This window comes from Ambystoma mexicanum, chromosome 11 (genome assembly GCF_040938575.1).
Source record: "Ambystoma mexicanum isolate Mex_15411 chromosome 11, UKY_AmexF1_1, whole genome shotgun sequence".
Classification (NCBI taxonomy): domain Eukaryota; kingdom Metazoa; phylum Chordata; class Amphibia; order Caudata; family Ambystomatidae; genus Ambystoma; species Ambystoma mexicanum.
Window position 1 is genome coordinate 443,987,855 of NC_090934.1, and position 23,982 is coordinate 444,011,836.

Genomic DNA, 23,982 nt, shown 5'->3' on the forward strand with positions numbered 1-23,982 from the left:
ATCCTTTCATGAGATACTTATTGACTGCGCTAATCCACTTCCCTGCACATCGTACCTACAAACGCGACGGTGAGTCAGTCTGTAACCCAGCACTTATCCCTCTGTCACATCAGTACAGTAAAGTCTGCAGGGCTAGTGTCATCTTAATGAAACACAATGCAGAACGGCACCCCGAGGCCTATTCTATTCCAGACAATTCTATTATCCTCGAAGCAGCTCTTGCAGAATCTTCAATTCTTATGTTAGACGACAGCTTTGTCTTCCTTCTACCGAACAAGGCAGGCTCCCTGGAACTCTAACGCACACCCTGGTCGCTTTGTGGGAGATCCCGCTCATTGGTGCCCATTCTGCCCCTCCTTGGCACACGTGGCACAGGAGAGAGCGGGCAAGAATAAAACTGAAGAGAGTTCAGGAAGAGCTACATCAGCTCTGCAAGATTATAGTCATCTGAGTGACTCCACAGCCACAATATGGGCGCCAGGGCAGCCATTGTATACCTAGGATGTCTGGTGGGCTGTACACTCAGCGCACCTGCACAGGTGAGGACAACGGTGGCAGGGTGTGTGTGAGAGAGAGCGAACGAACGAGAGAAAAGGAGAGAGTGAAAATGTTAGAGAGCGAACGAGGAACAGAAAGAAAGAGATGGGGAGTGGGTTGGAGGAGACACACACACACACTCTGGGACCTATTTTGACGCAAGTATGTAAACTCGGTGCTTGTAAAGTTGAATTTCGTATTTTGGGTGCTATTTTGATGTGCAATGGAAGTTGTAATTATATCGTTCCTCTGTAATTTCCATATGACTTCTGTCTGTATTCAATTGAGCAATGTTTGTTGCGTGCCTCAAAATGATTTTTTTCCCAGTTCGTAATTGCCATCAGATTTTGGGAGGTCCTTTGATGATTATTAACACTATTTTGGTTGGGGCGATTCTGGAGGTAGGTAAGGCTGCCATGCGTACCACTTTTGAATACATCTTTGCAAAATGAGTACTGTTGCCTTTAAACCTCATTTACAAGGGCTCCCGTTGGAGCTGCTCTGTTCAGCAAATATCTATCTTAGCGGGTAAATCAAATTGTTGAGGAGTCTGAACGATTTTTTGTTAAGAACATGTTTGATGAAAATGTTGCAGAATTATAGCACTGACATTCATCCCGACAGGGGAACAATTTTCTAAGTTCCCCGTATTTTACAGAAGAGTGCAAGGACAGGGTTTACAATTAACTGATTTTCATAGACAGACTTCCTGGAACCCGCTGTTTTTTACACCTGGTAAAAGGAAACACTTTTGAATGGAAGCCACTGGGCTACATTACAAGTTGACGGTGCCTTAACAGACAAAACAGCCGGCATTACCGGCACCATTATAACCGGTGCCAGTAATATTGGCAAATCCCACCATAGTGTCCTATGGGACAAAAAAGATGAATGTTCCTTATAACATCTCATAATGTCCCTCTTTTTTGTTTTCCTTGCCTTACCATCCCCTTCTATTCCCCCGCCCCCCTCTGTTTTCCTAAAGGGACAATGAACAAATAATGAATGTACCTTTTCACTATTTAAAACAATATTTTTTTGATTTTTTGGGGGTTTGAATGTTTATCCGTGAATCCTTATGTTCTGCAATATGTATGTTACTTGTTTGAGCCTTGAGAACGCCTTCTTGTACGTGAAACACTAGCACATGTGTCAGCGTTTGCACAAATAGGATGACACATTTAGAACATATAGGAAAATAAACAATTTTCCAATAAAAACACAATCTCAGGAAAACATTTTCTGGGCTTCATTGCCCATTGAATTATCACATTCAGTATTATTTGTACAGTCATTTGTTATCTAACGTTTACACCACTGTCAGCCATTTGCATGGTCTCCAGGGGCTTTGGCAGATCTGGAAGGCAGGTTTGGTTAGCTGGCATGACAGGGAAAAAGCAAGAGGTATTGCAGTGGTTCATGTTGATGATACAGAGTGGAAGTACCTGCCAAGATATGTGCCCGCTTTCTTGGTGTCATGTTTTAGTAGCATTGAGGGCTTTGTGCACAAAGAAGAGAGGCACCCTCATGCTCACAGGAATGGGGACTCCATGGAATGGGATATACCACTGTTTACCTCAGTGGAATGGGGATTTACCATCGTTGTCGGCACTCAGAATCTGGCGGTAATTCTGTCAGACTGAGTGTCGGTAACAGTAATTCCATTTTCCACCCTCCTCCCCCGTATTTGCCAGCGTGATCCACCAAATTTGTGATGAGGCCCATTGTCTCATGAAATCGTTAATTTTGGATGCATCTATACATTTTCAAAAATAATGAGCAGTTGTTTAAGTGATTTCACCTGCTGCAACACTTGGATTTCAGTAACATGGACCTCATTTTAACAATGAGTTTACATTGACCAGAGGGGACTGCTTATGCTTGCAATTACGAGCAAACAGGCCCCCTCTGGGAAATGTTCATCATTTGCACTGCATAGTTCAAAAGAGAAGTGTAAAGTGATGGCAGAAGCGTATGTATGCCTCTCCTTTCCACTGTGCAGTGCAAAATGAGTAAACACCAACTTCCATGCACTGTTGGCTGACAAAGTTTACAATGATTTCCCACGTAATCCACCATATTTTCTATAGCATAAAAAGCAAACAGATTACATGGGAAATCATTGGTTGTACACCAGCATAAATATCTCATACTGCCATCAAACCAAGTTGTTTTTGAAGGCAGAGTGTAGAGACCTAGCTTCCGTGTACCCTTAGCAGAATGCGTGGAATGTTGGTGTGAGTGACACAGAATGCAGCCTGTGAGAATGTTCATGTATGAGTGGTGTTCTGTGTGTGTTAGTTGAAGATGTAGACCCCTTCGGAGAGGATGCCGGTGCATGTTGCCCTTAGCCTAAGTGTACCTAACTTGATGTACTTGATATAATGTACAAGAACTTTATTAAAGAGGCAACTAGTACATCAAAGGATGTCAGAGTCATCTTTGGCAGAACCCAGTCTTTACAATGGTGACGAGGATGATTGCTGTGCTGGGGAGACAGCACAAAGGAAAGGACATGCACCGCCCCCCAACCAAAGAAAAATATCCTCTCAGATAGGGGCAACGCTGATTGCCATTAAGCGCAGAGAGGCCCAGCGCTGGATGCAGAGGCGCAGTATGTAGGGGGCAGCGCCAGGGCCTGGGACCAGTGAGTCTGCCAGCAGGCAGCCAAAGGACAGTGGAGGACAAGAGGCTGCGTGGCAAAATGGACTTTGGTAGGGCTAAGGGCCCATTAGCAGAAATGATGGGGCTTGGAATCCAAGGCAGCAAATAGGAGGGGCTAGGAGCCCATTGCAGCACCTGAAGGGGCTTGGAGCCCATTGCCGTGCGGTGGAGGGGCCTGGAACCCATTGGCAAAGTGTTAGAGGGGCTTGGAGCCCGTTTGCTGCATTTTGAAGGGATTCAGAATCCATTGCAGCGTTTTGGAGGGGCCAGGTGTCTATATAACTGTGGAGACTCAAACAGCAAGCGAAATAGTGCTGCGGGAGGCAAGTAGAGGGGCCTATGGAGCTCAAATGACTTTACCTAAGGCTCAAAATGCTGGTGGAGGAAAAACTGCCTTCATTGCTCTGTGTGAGGTACGTGAACTATAAGTTGCAGTCAGAGTCCGCGAACAGCCAATACTGTGCAGGATGATCCATTGGCTCCGTTGTGCTGAAGGTGTCAGGCAGCGTTAGTGTTGGGGGCTGCAAGATGTGAAGAGCCCCTGTGAATGTGATGCCTGTCAGAGGAAGCCAGTACTATTGTTCACGCTCTGACCCAGCATCAGGTGCAGGGTGGCTGCAGGAGACTCTTCCAGTAGTAGGAGTTGTGCTAAATGAAGCAGTTGAAAATCAGAGGTCCCAGTAGGAACTACGGAAAGGGACTTACTTGCTACAGAGAAGGCAGTTGTGAGATCCGCTGCAGCACAAAGTTCATTAGAGCTAGGAGCTCTGCCCTCCTCGGCACCTCACTTGAACTGATGACGTTGTGTAGAATCCCAGGGGAGATTGCAAAGATCCCGGAATATTGGAGACATCACTCTGGAGAAGTCTGTTGCTTCGGAGCTGCGTAGGGACTGGATAAAAAAGGAACCCTGCAATGTCTGATGTGGTGGTGATGTGTTACGTCCACAGAACATTGTTAGAGAAGGCACTTCCTGGATTAGTGCCTCAGGGCAAGTTGAGGGCGCGGCTCGGAGCTGGTGCACAGGCAGAATGTCGAAGATGTTAAGGGAAATGCTGATTTTTATTAAGGCGCAGTGGTGGCGCAGTGGCGGCGCAGCGCACACTTTTACAGGTGTAAGGCAATGTAAGCACCGAATGAGAGGAAGGTGCGGTGCCTCTGGTTATGGTGATTTGTTCATAACATCTTTGAGGCAATGAAGAGCATGCCGGCAAACAGCTGCAGCACTCCTGGTGTTCTCAATGGAGTGTTAGCAGAGACATTAAAGATGAGTTGGTCATGTGACAGTGTGGAGAGGGACTGTGTCCCAAAGGTACTTTTGTTTTAAATGGGTGCTGTGAGGAGGAGCAGCAAATGAAGACAACATGTATATTTGTCCTGGTCATGGTATTAAGTTGTTATGGCAGTTGTGATGTGAGGCGTGGGTGCAACTGATGGTGTGCACAGAATCAGTGTATATGTGTCGTGGGCTCTGTTTAGAATATACAAGGTCGTGTTGGTGATTTTAGCCCATGATTTTAGAACAATGTTAGTTTTAGTAGTAACATTTATGTTTAGCAGTTTTGCTTCCCACAGATGTATTCTAAATAGTAATATGCAGTGTGGAATGGTCAGTTTTACAGTATATGGAGTTCGGAAACGTGTTTTGAACATTTGCCACACTAATGAGTTTTGTTTGCATGTGGGGCTTTTATTCAAGTTAGATAACTTAGAAGTGTAATGCTGGAACTCTTGTTAGCCGATTGCAAAGTTATTTAATTTGTCATGATATTGGAGAAATTTGTGTAGACGTTGTTGAAGAGTTATGATGCCTTCATTGAGTAGTGTTGTTGTGAGTGTGCTATGTGGAGCTCCCTCACAGCAAGTGTGGTGGCAAGATTTGGTGGTCCTAGGGACACAGGTGACTTTTGGTGGTGGTGACACTAGCACTTTGGCTATATTTTTGGGTGTTGGCCACCCGGGTGTTTGGAATGCCCAGCCTGGTTTTTAGGAACATGTGTAGTGCACAGCCAGGGGTTGTGTTAATGGAGTGGCTGTGGGGGGAGCAGAATGGTTGTTAGCTGGTGGTGTGGTGCAAGTTGAGCAGATGCGAAGAGAGTTTGGGGTGCCTGAGGTTGTGAGGATTTGGTGTGGTACATTTTCCAGTTGTTTGGTGCCCCTTTCCCACTTTGTAGAACAGGGGAGGGGCATTGTTGGAGCAGTTTTGGTCCCACAATAGTGAGGACGGTTTCTGGGTTTGTGCAGATGTGGAGTGTTGCAGTTTGAGGTAGAGATGCACGCACATTGGACGATCTTTTGTTGGTAGGTGTTATTTGTTGTTGTTAAAGGGGAAAATATGTAGAGCCCTAGCTTCCCTGCACCCCTAGTAGAATGTGTGGAATGTTGGTGTTAGTGACACAGAATGCAGCCTGTGAGAATGTTGATGTATGTGTGGTGTTCTGTTTGTGTCAGTTGGGGGGATGAATGGAATGAGCATTTGGTGCAGGGAATGAGAGCGGTGTCGGTAGCAGCAGTTCCGGAGTTAGAGAAGAGGAAAGGGGGGAAGGTTGAGGTTCCTTGGTGGTCGGTGGAATGTTCACGGGCTGTGGCAGCGCGTAAGAAGGCGAGGGCCAGGGCGGTGAGAACGGGAATGTTGGAGGATTTGTTGGCATATAAGAAGGCGAAGGCGTGGTGCAGAGGGTGATTAGGGAAAGAAAGCGCGGATATTGGAGGAGCTATTGTGGTTCTCTGGGGAGTAATTCTGATGTGGGTGAGGTTTGGAAGCAGTTTAAGCGGATGTCCGGATTAATGAAGTCGCAGGGTGGCATGTCTGTGTTGTTGAAAGGGGTGGAGGTGGTCAGTGAAGATTGGGAGAAGGCGAATTTGCTGGGGGAACATTTTGCAGGAGTGCACAGTTCAGAGAACTTCCTGGAGGCAGTGAGACTAAGTATGGGAGTGGTTGAGGAGGAGATGCGGGAGTTGTTGGCGAATGTTGGGCCTTGGGAAGAGCAGTATGAGGCTCTGTTTTCTATGGCAGAGTTGGACAGGGCGATTCGGAAGGGGAAGTGGTCAAGTCCAGGGGTGGATGGAGTCATGTATCTATTTTTGGATGAGTTGTCGGTGGAATGTAAGTTGGAGGTGTTAGCATTGTTCAATGAGATCTGGAAGAGTGGAGTTTTACTGAGATTATGGAAGAGAGCGATTGTGGTAGCGATTTTGAAGAATGGCAAGGTCCCGACGGAGTGTAAGTCATATAGGCCGATTGCGCTGACTGTCGAGATGTGTAAGGTTATGGAACGGATTATAGTTGAGCGCTTGGGTTTCTATTTGGAGTTGAATGGGGGTCTGAGCGATTTTCAGAGTGGGTTCAGGAAGAATCGGTCAGTGGCAGATCCGTTAGTGAGGTTGGTGACTGGAGTGGAGGAGGCTTTGTGTGATGGGGAGATGGTGTGGGCGTTCTTTTTGGATTTGGAGAAGGCGTATGATATGGTGTGGAAGAATGGGTTGCTGGTGAGACTGTTGGAGATGGGTGTGAAGGGGAGGATGTTTCGGTGGATTAAGGCAATTTTGGCTGACAGGACCTTTCAGGTGAGAGTGAGGGGGGGTGTTGTCTGAGGTTCGGAAGGTGGAGAATGGGACACCGCAGGGGAGTGTGATTAGTGCGATGCTGTTTAATGTGATGGTGGACGGGTTGATTCGAGCTTTGGAGGGTTTCGGGTGTCAGGTGGATTTCTTTGCAGATGATGGTGTGGTATGGGTAAGAGAGCGAAGTTTTTTGTTGATGCAGAATCGGTTGCAAGCTGCGATAGTGCGTATGGAGGAGTGGTGTGGGAAATGGGGCTTTTCGATGTCTGTGGATAAAAGCGTGAGTATGGTTTTCTCAAGGAGAAGAGTGCAGCAAGAGTTGGACTTGGTTTTGAAAGGTGAGAGGGTGAAAAGCGTGGAAGAGTTTCGGTATTTGGGGGTGATTTTGGATAGGAAGTTAAACTGGAATTTGCAGGTGAATGGAATGGTGGATAAGAGCAAATGAAGGCTGAATTTGTTGCGGGCGGTGACTGGGAAAGAGTGGGGTGCTCAACAGAAGTGTCTACGAATGTTGTATAAGGGGTTAATTTTGAGTGTGATGGATTTCGGATGTCAAGTGTCAGTGGGTTTCACGGCAAGTTAGAAGTTGCGGTTGGACAGGGTTCAGGCAAGGGCATTGAGGGTGTGTTCGGGTGTGATGAGGTCCTCTCCAGCGAATGCAGTTCAGGTGCTTGTGGGGGAGATGCCGTTGGGGTTGAGGAGATATGCGTTGAATATGAGATGGTGGGTGAAGTGCAGTGCGAAGAGTGTGGCTCATCCGGTGCGTGAATGTTTGAAGTATAATTGGAGGTTTGATTATTATAGAGACCGGTGGAGGAGGAAAGGAGGCACTTTTGGGTTTCACATGTGGGAAAAGGGAGTGCAGTGGGGTGTGGGCGATTTGATGACTGTAACAGATACAGATTTGCAGAGATGGCCGAGGTGGATGATGGGGTCTCCAAAGGTGTGTTTGGAGTTAGCGAATGTGGTGTCGAAGAAAAGAGGATTGCGGAGCGAGATCAAAGCTTTGGGCCAGTCGTATGTGGCAGGAAAGGAAGGATGCAAGGTGTTTACGGATGGTTCGAAGGATCCTGTGTCTGGGAGAGTGGGTATGGCATATTATCTGGAAAGCACTGGGGAGTATAAAGTGGGACGATTGATGAATGATGTGTCAATTTGTACGGCTGAGTTGGTGGCGATTGCATTGGTGATCGATAGGGTGTGCGAGTTGGGATTAGATAAGGTGGTGATATTTTCAGATTCATTGAGTGGGTTGCAGGCGATTATGGCAGGGGATGGTGATAGGAAGGACATGATTATGGACATCAGGAGGAAGATTGATCTGTGCGTACACGGGGGAATGGATTTGGAGTTCGCGTGGGTCCCCAGTCACAGTGGTATTTTAGGTAATGAGTTAGTGGATCTGGCGGCGGGTGAGGGTATGAGAAGGGGAGTGGTTGATGTGAGATTACCTTTGAGTGTGGATGAGGTGAAGGCGGTGGTGGTGAGACGGGTCATAGATGAATGGCAGGAGAGGTGGGTGAGTGGGGTGAAGGGCAGGTGGATGTTTGGTGTTCGTGGGAAAGTGTCAGTGAAGGTGGATGCGGGGAGTCTGGAATGGAGGAGGGGGGAGGAGGTGATGCTGAATCGGTGAGGATAGGACATGCGGGACTGAATGATTGTCTGTTTCAAGTGGGGAAACGTGAGTCGAGAGATTGTGCGGTGTGTGGTGTGTCTGAGACTGTGGGACATTTTCTGCTTAGGTGTGAGAGACATGTTGAGGAGAGAGAATTGATGAGGGTTCGATTGTCTGCACTGGGTGTGGCTGAGCTGAGTGGGAAGACTGCTGGGAGGTGAAGGGGAGAGAGGCAGGAGGAGGAATAGTGTGATGTTGGATTTTGTGAGGCAAACGGGCAGTGGGAGGAGTTGTGAGTTTATGTAAGCTAAGTATTGATTGGTGTGTCTGGTGCACATCATTCCTTAGGATGGGGAAGCGCCTGCGTGGGTCCGCCCATGCATCCGATAATTAAGAAGAAGAAGAAGAAGAAGAAGAAGAAGTTGGAGATGTAGACCCCTTCGGAGAGGATGCCGGTGCATGTTGCCCTTAGCTTAAGTGTACCTGACTTGATGTACGTGATATAATGTACAAAAACCTTATTAAAGAAGCAACTAGTACATCAAAGGATGTCAGAGTCATCTTTGGCAGAGCCCAGTCTTTACACAGAGAGCAAAAGGGAGGCTAAAATGTAACTCCAGTTTCTACATTGCCCTCCACCTTCAAAAAGAATGAAAATGCCCTGGAGCATGAATGGAGGTGTTAAGCAGCCATAATAGTTTACCCCTGCTTCGTGTGCGTTCATTCACACTCCGGAAACTTTGAAATAAAGGACCCCAATGTCTTAGAAAATAGCAAAATTGCATGGAGCGGACCTTTTCCATGGTTGTGGAAATGCATGTACATATCTCTATGCAATTAACTGGTTAAATTAAAATGACCCTCTGTCATTTCATCAAAACAATACAGAGCATGTCAATTCCATAATCAAAACAGATCAAAGTAATCTACTGCAATTTACATTGTTATTTTATCAGTCAAAATACTGCTGAACACCACAAACGAATGTTTACATCAAATTATTACCAGTGTAATACCATTTCCGTCACTTGGTCTGTCAGAATTACCGCGTTAATGCAGCTAAATCTCCATCCCATGGAGTACATTAGTCCAGTAGGTTAACTTGTATACCTCCATCTCAAAGCTAATGGTAAATCCACCACCCTACTGGCAAACGTGAAGTGGGCCAGTGCACTAATGTGCCAGAATACGGTAATACCGGAAAGTTATTACCACACTGGCACACTCATAAAGAGGCCCTTTGTTTTGTTGTTCATTTTATCTCTATCCAACCACAAACCCCAAAACTCAAACTCCAAAAGCCCCATGACAAAATATGGTTTTAAACAGTTTCATTTTTGCCATTTATCATTCTCTGCATAAAAAGAAATATATCAATTTTTAGGGACTACATCTCTCTATTCATATACTCTAAGATAGGAAAGCAATACATTGTGACCACTTTACAACTGACATTATATCATGTCTCTGGCAACAGTAACAACAAGGTTAGGTTAGTTTATTAGGTATACATATAACAAAACAAATGTTTTATATACCGAGATTACACATTATTACAGTATTAAAATACAAGATTATATACCAATTTACTAATAACTCACATTAAAAAACACATTTGATTTCATGCGACAGTCTTGAGGTACCCTACATAATTATACAATACAATGTAATATCAATACAATTTTCTTATAAAATGTCACCATAAAATAAATTAGATTTATGTCATTACCACTCATAAACAATGGCCACAGTGTCTCAATTTCGTCAGGATTAATGGTATTATTATATGACTTCATATGTTTGTATCGCAGTGCATACAGACTATCACATACAATTAGCAAATGGTGTAGTGTCTCTGTGACATTATGGCCGCACAATCGACAGAAACGCATGTCACGAGGAATACCCATTTGTGTTCCATGTGTTTCCAATGCCTCAGAAATATTAAATTTTAGTAACAAATATTGCCGCAACGTTTGAGGGCTCGGGTATGCATTAATATAACTAGGGAGTTTGCAACGTGATGAGCGCTCATTATAATAGATTCCACTAAATGTTTTTGTGGATAGGTTCATCATCTGCTGTTCATAGCAGACTTCCTTCAGTACATGCTTTAATTTTAACTTCATGAGGGGCATACTCATCAATCTATATGGGGAATTCTGGCAATCCCATTTGCTATGAAGTTTTTGTAGTTTGCCCATTATTCCAAATTTAGAGTTACGCACTAGGCGCAAGTAGGCAACCATATATGCACCAATGATTGTGTCTATCTGGAGACGTTTCAGCTTCTCAAAGTTAATAACGCAATGGTTAACAAATACATAGGAGATTGCCACCAGATCAAGTTCAAGGTATATGTGTTCCGCACTTACACATTTGGGTAATCGAAGCAGCTTCCTAAGCAAACAAACATCGAATTTTTCGACAAGTTTGATTAAATTATGGCCCCATATAACAATAGCATACAATAGGACTGCTCTTATCTTTGCAATATAAATTGTCAGTACTGCAGATACTGAATAACCACTATTACTTCTGATGAAAATGCTCAGCGCATTGGTAGATACCATGCACCGAGCTTGAAGCATCGACCAGTGTGCCTTCCAAGTTAAGCGGTCATCTACAGTGATGTCAAGATATTTATAAGTATTTACTTGTTCTAAGATTTCACCATTCAGTGACCACACATATTTTTTAGGACACCTTTTTTTTGTGAAGACCATCACTTTACTTTTGTCTAGATTGATCTGTAAGCCGTTGTCGATACAATAACTACTTAGAGCATCTAGCATCAACTGAAGACCAGCCGGTGTATAATCAAGCAGAATTAGGTCGTCGGCATATGCCAACCATCCAAGAATCACCTCAGTGATCTTCACTGGGTTAGCTGCTGCTATACAGAAAGCTTTTCCCATGTCTGCAAGATACAAATTAAACAGTGTCGCCGCGACCATACACCCTTGTTTGACACCACTAAAAGTCATCATAGAAGCTGACAATTTCCCCGCTGCATTCAAACGAATACGCACTGAAGTGTCGGAATGCAACAACATTAGCATCCTCAAGAGGCCAGGTGGAATGCCCCAATCAGACAGCTTTTTCCACAGTCTATTTCTCAGCACCGTATCGAACGCAGCAGAAAAATCAATAAATACACAATACACGTCAAGGTTGCGACGACTCCATGAATGTTCAACTGCGGTAGTTAACAACAACTGCCCATGCAAGGTGCCCGACTTAGCTCGAAATCCAATTTGATTGGGTGGAAGGATATTACATTCCGCAATCCACACAGTCAATTCTTGCAGAATAACCTTTGAAAATATTTTTGAAGACGTATCAAGCATTGCGAGCATCCTAAAATTGCTTGGGCAGTCCCATGCCCCTTTCTTATGGATAGTCAATATATGACTTGTCTGCCATGACTGAGGCACTACACCTGACACACCTATTTGGGTAAATAGGCGGTGTAATGCCATGGCCCAAAGCTCAGGCTGTTGTTTTAACAATATATTGCATACCCCATCGGGCCCTGCAGCTCTGGAATTTTTAAGCTTAGATATAATCAACATTATATCCAATATACTTGCATTACATACCCAAGGTTCGCCAGGGATAGCCAAAACCGTAACATGAGGGATGACCCTACCTAGGGTTTTGGCTATATGACATTGCCATTGTTCTTCCGATATACAATTAATAGATAATGGAAGTTGTTTTGCATGATGGAGGAGTTGCCATATGCCAACAGAGTCATTCGACCTTGCCTTCTCAGCAATCTGTTGCCATAATCGGGCTCCACATAACAATTTATGGTTAGATAGCCATTTCTTAAATTTCTTTTTGGCATTTCTAATTTGGAGCGAGATGCCCTCTGGATTGTGCTGAGCAGCATTATCCAATAGAGCTGCTTGGATTTCATTTCGCATCACTGTCTTAGCCTTACTAATTGCAACATCAAAACCCACCCGACACCTGACTTGCATATTAGATTTTTCAGTCATGCCAACGTTAACAACAAGCAAATCACCTAATCACACATTGGGCCTCATTGCGAGATGGGTGGTAGCCATGGAGCTATAAGCTCCATGGCTGCCTCCTATACCGTGCCCGTGTCCAGTGTTGTTCAATGGGGACTTACCGGTGTATTCTGACCCTGGTGGGACCGGGAAATCCCCATTCAACAAACCATTCCCCATTCCCATTTGAGTCCCCATAGGGCTCAATGGGAATGGGGAGGGCGCTAATAACGGGCTCGCGACTTGCAAGCCCGTTATTAGTGCCCTGGTCCCTTAGCGGGACCCGTAAGGGACGTGTGGTGAGACCTTATAATGACCCCCATTGTTTCTATTGTCTTGAAAATACAGTTGCACAACCCAGATATTGTTTTGGCTCTCTTTACATTGTGTTATTAGCATACTTTCATTACTTTGCATTCTGGTATTTGTAGTACCCATGAAGCAACACATATGTTTGCATAACATTCTCCCTATTTTCATAGCGTAGACGCCAAGGTCATGTCTTCATGTTGCTGATGATTTTACCTCTCTCTATCTGTAAACCCCAAACCCAATAAGCCCCATCAATAAGCCCCATGAAAAAAACTATGTTTTTCAATATTTTCATTTTTTGACATTTATCATCATCTGGATACAAACTTTTTTTTTTTTTTTAGATACATCTTTTTATTTACAGACAGGCAGGCAATAAACAATACAGCAATACATTGTGACCACTTTACAACTTACACAATAATAAGTGGCAATTCTCTGGCAAACAATGATGACAAGCAAATCACCTAATCACATATAATTCCTATGGCACCTGTTATAGGTTCTTTCACAGCAAAGGTCTGGCTCTCTCAAATTATAGTCGCTGAGTTATGGCAAGCTGAAAAGCCCTCTTCCACGAGACATAGTTAAGCTCTGCAGTTTTCATGACCCATTAGCCTCAAAATAACTGGCTGCTCTTGATACCACAGCTGACAGATGACTAACCAGACCAAACACATGAGCCACCCACCCTGCTGCTTCACTGCTGTAATGCATTACAGTAGCAGAGCAGCGCCAACGTCATGAAGGCCGACTCTAGCAGTATTTAAGGATGGCTGCCAAGAGGGCCCAGAAGTGTCCCATTGCTGCTCATTGCTACTTATGAAAACGGATTTCTAATGCAGCAGCGTTTTGTGGCTCATCAGACTCAGATACATCAATGACTTTGGCCTGGGATGGAGGAACACACCATGTGCACACAGGGACGTCATTTAGGGGTCATCAGGGGTCGCAACTGCGACCTCTGAGGCCTCCCTTGCTACCCCCGTGGTCTCTCTTGCTACCCCTAAAATAAATTGTTTTTAAAAAATAAATCTTTTTTTTTTCACCAATAAACATACCTGAATCACTAGCACCGTTACTGGGATTTGTTTCTACTTGGACTCCTGAATATTTTTGAGAGCCCATGATTTTAATTTGTGAATCCATGATGAAACTGTGTACCCCATTGATAAGGGGTCGTTTTTCAGTGTTATTTGCATTTCCTATGAATTTTTAATCAATTTGAACGTGAGTGAATGAGTTTGGTTGTGTATATTTGACACATTAGGTGTTGTGTTGAGCATTGATTTTGATAGCATGGGCAGTTCATTTTTTATTGATTGTGTGTCTTTTGAAAATGATGTATGATTAATCTCTAAATAATTAATTTTATGTACAAATAATCTTGAATAAAAAAAGCTTCTTTTATAAAAATTGAAGGAGAATTTCTTTCAGTGTTTCTTCTACCGTTACTGATGGTGCCAGTGATTCAGTACATCCCATGCCATGGAGTTGTCTGGGACTCCATGGGAATCTGATCTTTCGTCACTGCGCCTCCTGTAATATCCTGGTATTACTGGGATATCCGCTGGTGGAGCCGGTAAGGCAGGGTTGACAGTACCCCGCCGGAATTGCTGGCGGGATAATGGCAACCCTGTAATGAGCCTGTAACACTCACTGACAGTTAAAGTAATACAATTTCAAAAACACTCCATGTGATTAATTGGATTCTGCTCTGTTGGAGCAAATGGATGAATATCGGTGAAAATGCCCACACAGCCCCAAACATTCTACAAACCAAGAGCCTTCTCGATCATAAAGGTAAAACAGGGATAATTAAGTTATATACCTCTTGCCTTTTGTGGTTACATGGGCCGATGGATGGCTATGCTCTTAAGGGGGGGTGAATGTGATCCAGTAATGACCCTAACAACACAGTAACACAGTCCAAATTGCAGGGAATGTCCTATCAATGTTCTATTACACAGCCTGTGGTAGCAGGCGTGTAGTTAGGGTTAAATTACTAAACCCATAAAACCCATAGGAAGACCACTTTTTAGGGGGCTTATAACTTTGCTCCACATGGATGAATCCTCACCAATCTTTGCAAGAAAAGTATATAGCCCACTATGAATTATTTTGGCAAGTTTGGTGATGTTTCGTCAAGAGGGGCAAAGTTATAGGGGGTCCCAAAATGGTTTTTCCATAGACTGAATGGAGAAAAACTTTGCTCATGCCTACAGTCCAAACCGCGAGATGGATTTTCACCAAATTTGCGGCAGGAGCGGCAGCTTGATCCCGAAAATATGCCTTTGTAAATTTGGTGAAAATCCGTCCAGTATTGTTTTTAAAAACAGGTAAAATGTAGATGCCAAAAAATGAGTGATATCTGGCTCCAGTTCACAGACCCATTTCCCTGTTCGCTCTGCGGACAGGACTCCAATTGGCCCGGGCAGCCTCGTGATGTCCACGGTCATACGATATGCCCACTGATTGGCTGGGCGAAAGCGTGATGAGCGTCATCATTTTCAGAAGTGGCTGCCATGTTGTATCCACAGATGTCCGCGGATAGGCGTGGCGAGCAGGGCTCAAAAACATGTTTTGGGGCATCTGCTGGTTGGAAGAGGGGCTGGAAAGGTTGGGGGAGTGAAAGATGGGTCATATGATGTATTTGTTTAGGTGGAAGAAGACCATGTTGTGTTTGCAGTGTCCACAGACACCGCAGCAGTTCGCGGATAGGTCCTTAGGTGAGCAGCTTATGTGGTCACTGCAGGCAGGATTTATTAGGGTAGGGGGGTGGAATGTAGATGATTTGAGGATGTTTGTATAGGCTGTATTATGATGCAGAGTTTCTGGCTAGCAACTAGAGTCTTGGGTGAGGCTGCCCACTGGTTTGAGTACTGTAATAGTATGTTTAGAGCAGTGTATAGGGCTTCAGGTGGTTTAGGGTAGGGGAGTGGAATGCGAATGGTTGCAAGTACACAGCAGCACTTTGTGGGTAGATCCTCAGGTGAGTAGCTTATGTGGTGACTTCAGGCAGGCTACAATCCACTCCCCTACGAATGTAGGGGAGTGGATTGTAGATGATATGAGGATGCTAGTATAGGCTGTATTGTGCTGTGGTGTTTGTGGCTAGCTAGTAGACTCTTGGGTGAATGGCCGGATGCCATGCACCCAAGAGTCTGTCCACTGGTTGAAGTACTGTAATAGTATGTGTAGAGAAGTGTACAGAGCTGCAGGCGGCTGGCTTATTGGATTCAAGCATGTGCTGACTGTTTGGACGTAGTGGAATACTATGTGTACAGCAGTGGATAGGGCCTTAGGGCCTCAGGTGGTTGGCTTATGTGTGTGGGTTGTGGCAGTGTATAGACTGTTGGGTGCATGGCTGTATTATGCTGTGGTGATTGTGACCAGCTACTAGAATCTTGGGTGTATGGAAGGAGGCTATGTACCCAAGAGTCTGTGCACTGGCTGCAAGTAGTGTAATAGTTTGTGTACAAAAGTGGACCGGGTGTGTGTCAGGTCGTTTGTTGGACTGTCTCGAGATTCTTGGGTGTATGATACTGTATGCAGTGGGAGGTAATTGTGGCCAGCTACAATATTTTTGGGTGTATGTCTTGAGGCAATGCACTCAAGAGTGCAGGACCGTGCCCACTGGTTGAAGTACTGTAATGGTATGTGTAGAAAGGTGGACAGGGCCTCAGGTGGCTGGCTTATTGGATTCAAGAGTGTGCTGACTGGTTGCATGTACTAGAATACTATATGTATAGAAGTGGACATGACCAAATATGGCTGGATCATGTGTGTGGGTTGTGGCCAGTGTAAAGATTGTTGGGTGCATGGCTGTGTTCTGCTGTGGTGATTGTGACCAGCTACTAGAGTCTTGGGTGCATGGCCATAGGTGATGCACTCCAGAGTCCAGGAGTGTGTCCACTGGTTGCAGTACTGTAATGGTAGGTGGAGAAAAGTGGACAGGGCCTCAAGCAGCTGGCTTAATGGACTCAAGTGTGTGTTGACTGGTTGCACATAGTGGAATACTATGTGTACAGAAGTGGACAAGGCCTCAAGTGGATGCCTTATGTGTTTGGGTTGTGGTCACCGGCAGATGTTTGTGTAGTTTACTGTATTATGATGTATTGGTTGTGGGCAGTTAGCAGAGTATTGGGTGCCGAGGCCATGCATCCAGGAGTCTGCCCATTGGCTGGAAGCAGAGTAATAGAATGTCAACTGAAGGGAATAGGGCCTCAGGTGGCTTTGTTATGTTTGTGGATTGTGGTAAGTGGGCAGATGTTTGCATGGCTGTATTATGCTGCAATGGCTGTGGCCAGGGCCTAGAGTCTTGGGTGCATGGACGGAGGGCGTAGGCCATAGGCCATAAACTTAAGACTCTATGCCCTGGCCACAACCACTGCAGCATAACACAGCGATGCACGCAACATTTTGACAGTGTTATATGGATTGCATAGGAGGCAATGCGCACACAATTTTGTCCACTGGCTCTAAGTAGTGTAATAATATGTGTTCAAAAGTGGACAGGTTGTGTGGTAGGTGGCTTGTTGAACTGTCCTGAGATTATTGGGCGGATGATAGTCTATGCAGTGGGAGGTGATTTAGGCCAGTTACTAGAGTCCAAGAGTCTGCCCACTGGTTGAAGTACTGCAATAGTATGTCTAGAAAAGTGCACTGAGTCTTAGGTGACTGTCTTATTGGATTCAAGAGTGTGCTGACTGGATGTACGTACTGGAATACTATGTGTACAGAGTGGACAGGGCCTCAGGTGGTTGGCTTATGTATGTGGGTTGTGGCAGTGTATAGATTGTTGGGTGCATGCTTATGTCATGCTGTGGTGTTTGTGATCAGCTACTCGACTCTTGGGTGTATTGCTTGAGGCCGTAGGCTGTAGTCCATGCACCCTAGAGTCTAGGCCCTGGCCACAACCACCGCAGCATAATACAGCCATGCACACAACTTTTTGACAGTTGCATATGGATTGCATAAATATGTGTATAGAATGCAATTTGCAGATAAGAAATAAGTATGACACCAATAAATTGTATACTCACTCTATGTATTGTTGAGGCCCTGTGCATCTTTTTTTTGCATGCACTGTAGAATACTGTTTAAGCGGCAATAGCGGCAATGACAGATTTGCATAATGTGGTATGTGAAAATGCAGAAGTTGTTGTTTAATTGTCTGTGATAAAAGAAAACATAACATGTTAAAGTAGGTACTGTGTAATGCCGTATTGCATTGCACTGTACTGTAGCCATTTGTGTACTTTGTGGAGCCTCATAATTCGTACTTCACAAGTACTATTCTTTAAATAAGTGTACTGTGCAATGTGCTCAGTTCCTGTGTTTTTCTGCATAATCATTGGGTCTGTGGGGAACAAAATCCATGCAGGATTGAAAAAACATTAATTTGTTGTTATGTAGAACACTCTGTTTCAGTGACATGTGCACTGCTAAGAGTAATGTTTCAGGTGCATATCTATGTGGTATTGTGGTTATAGGCACTGTTGCAGTAGAAGGAATTTAAATGGTGTATTATGTTCCTCTTGGGAGTGGTGGTACTATGGTTGCACCTAGATACCAATTTGCGTATTCTAACTGTTTATTTGTTTTCTCTTTTTAGTAGTATTTGTATATGCATTTGCTTGCTCTTGATGTTTTCTTAGTACTGTGGTATTGCAGAATAATATTGCAGGATTGTGGGGTTAGTTAGATACCTGTTGGTGTATTCTAACTGTTGGTAGTTTGAAAGCTGTAGAGGGTATGTTTGTAGCACTGTGATTGCTGAAGGTGTATTTTGGCAGTTTGACCGCTGGAAGTATTATTGTAGTACTGCGGGTGCAGTAAGATACCTGTTGTTGTATGTTGGTTGTTTATACTTAATAAGTGTTGAAGGGTTTTCTCAGAAGAACTTTCATTTTTGCTGGTGGATTAAGGGGAAGTAATATTGTAGTATTATGTTTGTAGTTATATACCCATTGGCATATTCCAGCTGTTTACAGTTTCTCATATGTGATGGTGTGTATTGGGTAGTAGATCACAGAGTATATTTTGGTTTCAAGAATATTAAGTAGGCATTTGCAAGATTTGCTGGTAATCTCTGCTTCAGAGTAATCGAAGTAGCATTGCATTCAAACCATCCACATTTATTTTTAATGTATGCAGTATTGTGACCTGCACTGGTTTCTAAAGATACTGGAATTTCTAAGTGCTCTTCAGTTCCATAATATTTATTATGAATGTGGTCTATTTCTTTGAGCAGTTCTTTGACTGTCCTATATAGGAGAAAGTCATGTAAATGCTCTATTGCTAAAGCAGGACTTTTTGCATAGTATAGTCTCTGAATGAGATTTCGCACAGTAGAATGTTGTGTTGGTAATTAATGTCCTTGTAGTCCTGTGTCTTTGCACACTGGACAGGAGTCTATAGTTTGTAATTTTAATTTTTCAATTTGTCTTTGTCTTTCACATACTGATTGAGGAACTGCTGCATAAATTTGAAAGATTGGTTGTGCATGTTACACATTGATGTTGATGGCCATTTGTACACTGGACGTATTGATTGAGTGGAATGGAGAGTTGATTGTAAGTTTGTTGGGGATATTCTTCCAAGCAGCGTTTCTTCTTTCATAATGGTATTGTCTACCTTTTCATACCCTCGCCCACTTCTGTGTATAGCAATTGGGTTTGTTTGCTCTTGTTTGTATGCCTCTTCATTGAAATATGGCTCAGTGCTGGTGGTGGGAATCCACTCACCTGCACAGATGTTTGCAAAGGTATCTATGCTGATATTGTGTCTGTTGCAAATTACTTTTTGTAGTTTAGTAATTAATTTTGTTAGTGGTTTCATTCTGTTTAAAACAAATATACATAATTTCTTTTTGAGGAGCATTGCACTGTCTATGAGAGCTTCCAGGGTCACTTTTCTGCACTAGGTTTTAAGGGTGGAGCGTGATTGCTCCCCTGTTTTTATAAGGTTCTGAAGGATTCTATGGTGGAACATTTTTTGGCTAAGTTACTGTTGGTAGATGTAGTATTTGCACTACTAGTAGTAACATTCATGTTAATACGTTTAGTTTTAGATTTTGAAAGAGAAGTCACACTTTCTTTCCTGCTACCTGCTACCTGGTTCTGTTTTGCTTAGTGAATGTATTCACTGTTTTGTTTTAAGTTTTTGTACAAAGTCTGCTACAGGTGGATAGGTATTTTGCTTAGCTTGAGTTTTATCATCTCTGTTTCTGCGTTGCTTTCTACAGAGGTGCTTTTTGTGAGCATTGTCTTGTGTCTGTTTGAGAACAAAGGAAAGTGTAGGTCCGGAAGTTGTATTTGTGTGTACTGTGGATGAATGTTTGAATGTGAGTAAAGGTATACATAGATGAGTGTAGTTGTGCATAGGGTTGTTAGTTTTGGTTGGGATGTTTGTAGTGCTATGTGTGTGTGTTCTTGTAGGGAAGGTTTGCTTTAGTGTGCATGGTGTTCTGATGACAATATAAACATTGCAGCTTGCAAGGTGCAATGAGTAAGGGTGAAATGACTGCTGTGGACTTACGTAACATTGTCTAGGCTACAATACAACAACACTGTACTGTCTGAGTGACAGACAGAACACTACAGCCGTGCTGTACTTACTTTTTTGAACGTGAAGAGTAGGTTAATTCTGGGTTTTATCTTCTAGCTTAGACGCCACTGGCTTTCAGCAGGAGGTTCTTCGCTGAAATTGCAAAAGAAGGAAGTTAAGGGGTATCTGTGTGTTAATGGTACACTAATAGCAGTAGTAGAACACTTTGTTGTAGATTGTCGGAGGACTTGTTGGCAGGACGAGTTAGTGTGTGTGCAATTGTACAGCACTACATATGAGTGGGGACTTGGGAGCATTAGCATTGTAGGTATGGGGGACAGTGCTGTAGTGATTACTGTGGCCTATGGGGCTGTATTTTTGAAGTGTGTGAGAGGTGTTTGTACTATTTGTTTTGGAAATGGATTAGAGGAAGTTATACTAGAGTGAGAAAAAGGTCCAAAAGTTGTAGAGATTGGAAAAGATAATATTACTGTCTGTGGAATTTTGTTAAGTTTCTGACACAGGGATGCTCTCTATATGAGTGCAGAAATTATTTTCAGTTGTTGCATGTATGTATGCAAATTAACAGATAGCAGTGTTTCCAATGTACATGTGCATTTCTTTGATTTCTTTCCAATGGTGCATTTTGTCAATTGTGCAATGCATGTGCTTGGCATGCTATCCTAATGAACATGTAGTTTAATTTTTTTGTGTGCAGTCTGGTCATTTGACATAGGATATGGCTCTTGCATGTGGTGTGGAAATGTTCTTAAGGTGGTGTTTTATAAATATATCACAGGCAGTGCTGGTGAAATTGAAATATGTGGTTTGCAGCTGTTATGCTGGTGGCCAGTACAAGAAAACTGTGAAAGCAAACAGCATTGTAGGTAACTGTGAGTTCATGTGAGGAGATGGTACAAATGACAGTATGATTATTTGGTAGGTTATACAGGGTATGTGGTAGGAAACCTGTTTATATGCATGCAATATATGTACTTGCTATGCTTTGGTAAAATACATGCAGTTTTCATTTTCTATATGCATTCTGGTCATTTAACAGCGGTAGTGTTAGTGGGAGAAGTGATTGTAAAAGTGGAAAATAAGAGTTTGCACATTACAGTGGGTTATAAGGGAAAGCATGCATGTCCTAGTAATATGTTGAAGTTTCATGTAGGATCTGACCCTTAAACTTGCTGTGCAAATGTTCCCAATGTGTGTTTTTACAATTAAATCTGAGAGTGCTGCCAAGATTAAAATATGTGGTTTTTAGCTGTTATGCAAGTGGGCATTAAAATAATGCTTTGAAAGCACACAGCATTTTAAGGAACTGTCACTTGATGTCAGGACATGGGAAAATGAGAGTATGCTTATTAATTAGGTTATGCATACATGCATGGAATCTATGTATATGCTATAGTTTGGTAACATAAATGTAGTTTTCATTTTTTGTGTGCATTACAAAATATATGCATACCTGTAGTTTGTGTTGATGGATGTAGATGTGGATGAATCTGGAAGTAGAAATCTTGGAGATTTGTAAAGTACTTTTCGATGCAGGTGCTTGGGAATCACAAGAGACCTGTTCTCTGAGTGTTGAATAGTACATCTGCAGTATTGAACTGAGATGACAGAGTTAGATGTAGAGATCTTGGATGTGATTGGTGGATGGGTGTGTGACTGCTTAGCACTAGCCAATGAGAGAGTGCTGTAAAGTGTGAAGTGGAAAGGGAAGAAGGGCTGCCCCTGTGTTACCAGATCCACGGACACTGCAATAGTCCATGGATCACACATGCTGCATCCGGGGCTTGTCAGCATGCCTGGCATGAAAATGGGAGTGTACTATGGGGATTATCCAATTGGGTGTTAAGGATGTGATTTACAGGAAGAGAGGGTTATACTTTTTTCATTGCTGTGTTGGTTGTATGGTGAACATGGCAGGATATTGTGCCTGGGTGCTTGGTGATAGGTGTGTTGCTGATCTGGAGAGGTATGCAAAAACCAAAGGTGTTTCTGTAGATTTTGGGTTTCTAGGCATGGAGGTTTTGTGGTGGAGTGTGTCTTGATGCAAATTGGAGGAACTGGTTTCTCTTTGTAGAAATGTGTCTACTTTTGGTAGTCCAGACATCTTGTTGGTGCACTGTGGAGGAGAAGGAGAATATTTGGGGTACATCAGTTTGGTTCCTGTGTTGAAGTGTTTCGTGGATAGACTAATGAAAATGTTCACATGTGCAAAGGTGGTGTTTTCGTGAATATTACCAAGAGCACTATAGATGCAACAAAGTGTGTTCAATCCGCAGCAAAGTCTATGAAGGTTGCATGTGAATAAAGGCATGGGTGTAGTTATGCAGTGTGCAACTATGTTGCTTTTTTCCAATGACAACATCGACTGCCTTAATATGCCATTTTTTTATGCCGATGGAGTTCTGTTGTCCATTCTGGGCAATGCCCGTTTTTTCTGGAATCTGAGGGATGCTGTTGAGAGTGTGATATAAGGAGTAAAGGAATATAAAAAAAGAAAATACAAAATAAAAGTTGTTTTTTGTTTGAAGCACCTTTGTGTATCACATGTGCCTCATCCAGGGCTTTTGAAGATGATAGGATCCGGCGTTTTGAGGATGACAGGCATAAAAATGGGACTCTGGAGGTCAGGGAATTGGTCAATAAGGTTTCCTGGGTGTTGTGTTGAAGGTGAGACTGTGTCAGAAGGTCTGTTTGCTGTAAGGAATAAAGATGGCTATGGCTAAGGCTGTGTCTTTCAGGAGGCAGTGTCTGGATTTTTGGAGACTCTTGGATTCATTGGTTGCAGGTGTATGCAAAACACTGTGGAGTGGCTGCACATTTTGGATTCCATCATGTTGTTTTGGACTGGTATGGAGTGTGTGTAAGGAGATGGCTGTATTTGGTTCCTCTTTGTGCCACTTTGGTGACGCACCATCATCCAGACATTATTATTATTCATTGTGGAGGGAACAGTTTAGGACATGTTACCGGAATCTCACTGAAGTTTGCAATGGAGGAGGCACTTGGGAAAGTCATGGACATGTTTCCAAACTCCCCAGTAATTTTCTTCCGCTTTGCCCAGAGATAGATGTGGCTCCACTCATCTTCATTTGGTCTGCAAATGGAGAAAGTGAGACACAATGTCAGCAAGGCTGTTTGTGCCTTTTTGAGATATGTTTGCATGTCCTCCTTCCACAATGAAAATATTACGTTTCATAGCACAAATATTTTTCACAGAGATGGACTCCATCTTACTGATGCTGGCAATCAGCTTGCTCTGCGAAATATCCAAAATGCATTTCAGCCCTTTTTGCAAGTATAGCAAGCATTTTTCCAGTAGGTGTTGGCCTCTTCAAAACTTCCAAAATAAAACCCCACAAAAAGGCTCTTTTCATAGCCACCACTTTCTCCGGGAAAAGAATGCAATGTTTTTGATGGTGCCACCACCTACATTTTTTTAGAAGTCCGTGGGCCTTCACAGGCTGCAGAGGGGCCTGCATCATTTTATTAGCAATTCTATTTTTAAACTGTGAAAGGTGGCTCTGAAAAGAGCCTTTTTATTTTAGTTTTTGTTTTGTATTGTTTTTTGTGTTCTTAATGCACGACACACGTGAAAAGGAAGGGAAGGTAGGGTAGGGAAGGGGCACCAACCACAAGGATAAAAAAGGGCAGGTGGAGGGAGGCAGATGTTGAGTGGGCCTCACTTAGGTAGGTGGC

The 23,982-nt window shown here is 43.4% G+C and overlaps 1 protein-coding gene across 2 annotated transcripts in view; it reads left to right on the top strand.

The window, feature by feature from the left end:
- Positions 1 to 391: 391 nt before the first annotated feature.
- Positions 392 to 23,982, top strand: part of LOC138503492 (hatching enzyme 1.2-like) — a 650,573-nt gene continuing 626,982 nt past the window's right edge. The window contains exon 1 of one of the 2 annotated variants that reach the window (XM_069623268.1): positions 392 to 539. In XM_069623268.1, the coding sequence (XP_069479369.1) occupies positions 471 to 539 (69 nt within the window). In that variant the 5' untranslated portion in view covers positions 392 to 470. The remainder of the gene's footprint in view (positions 540 to 23,982) is intronic. The other variant, XM_069623269.1, reaches the window with a different exon arrangement.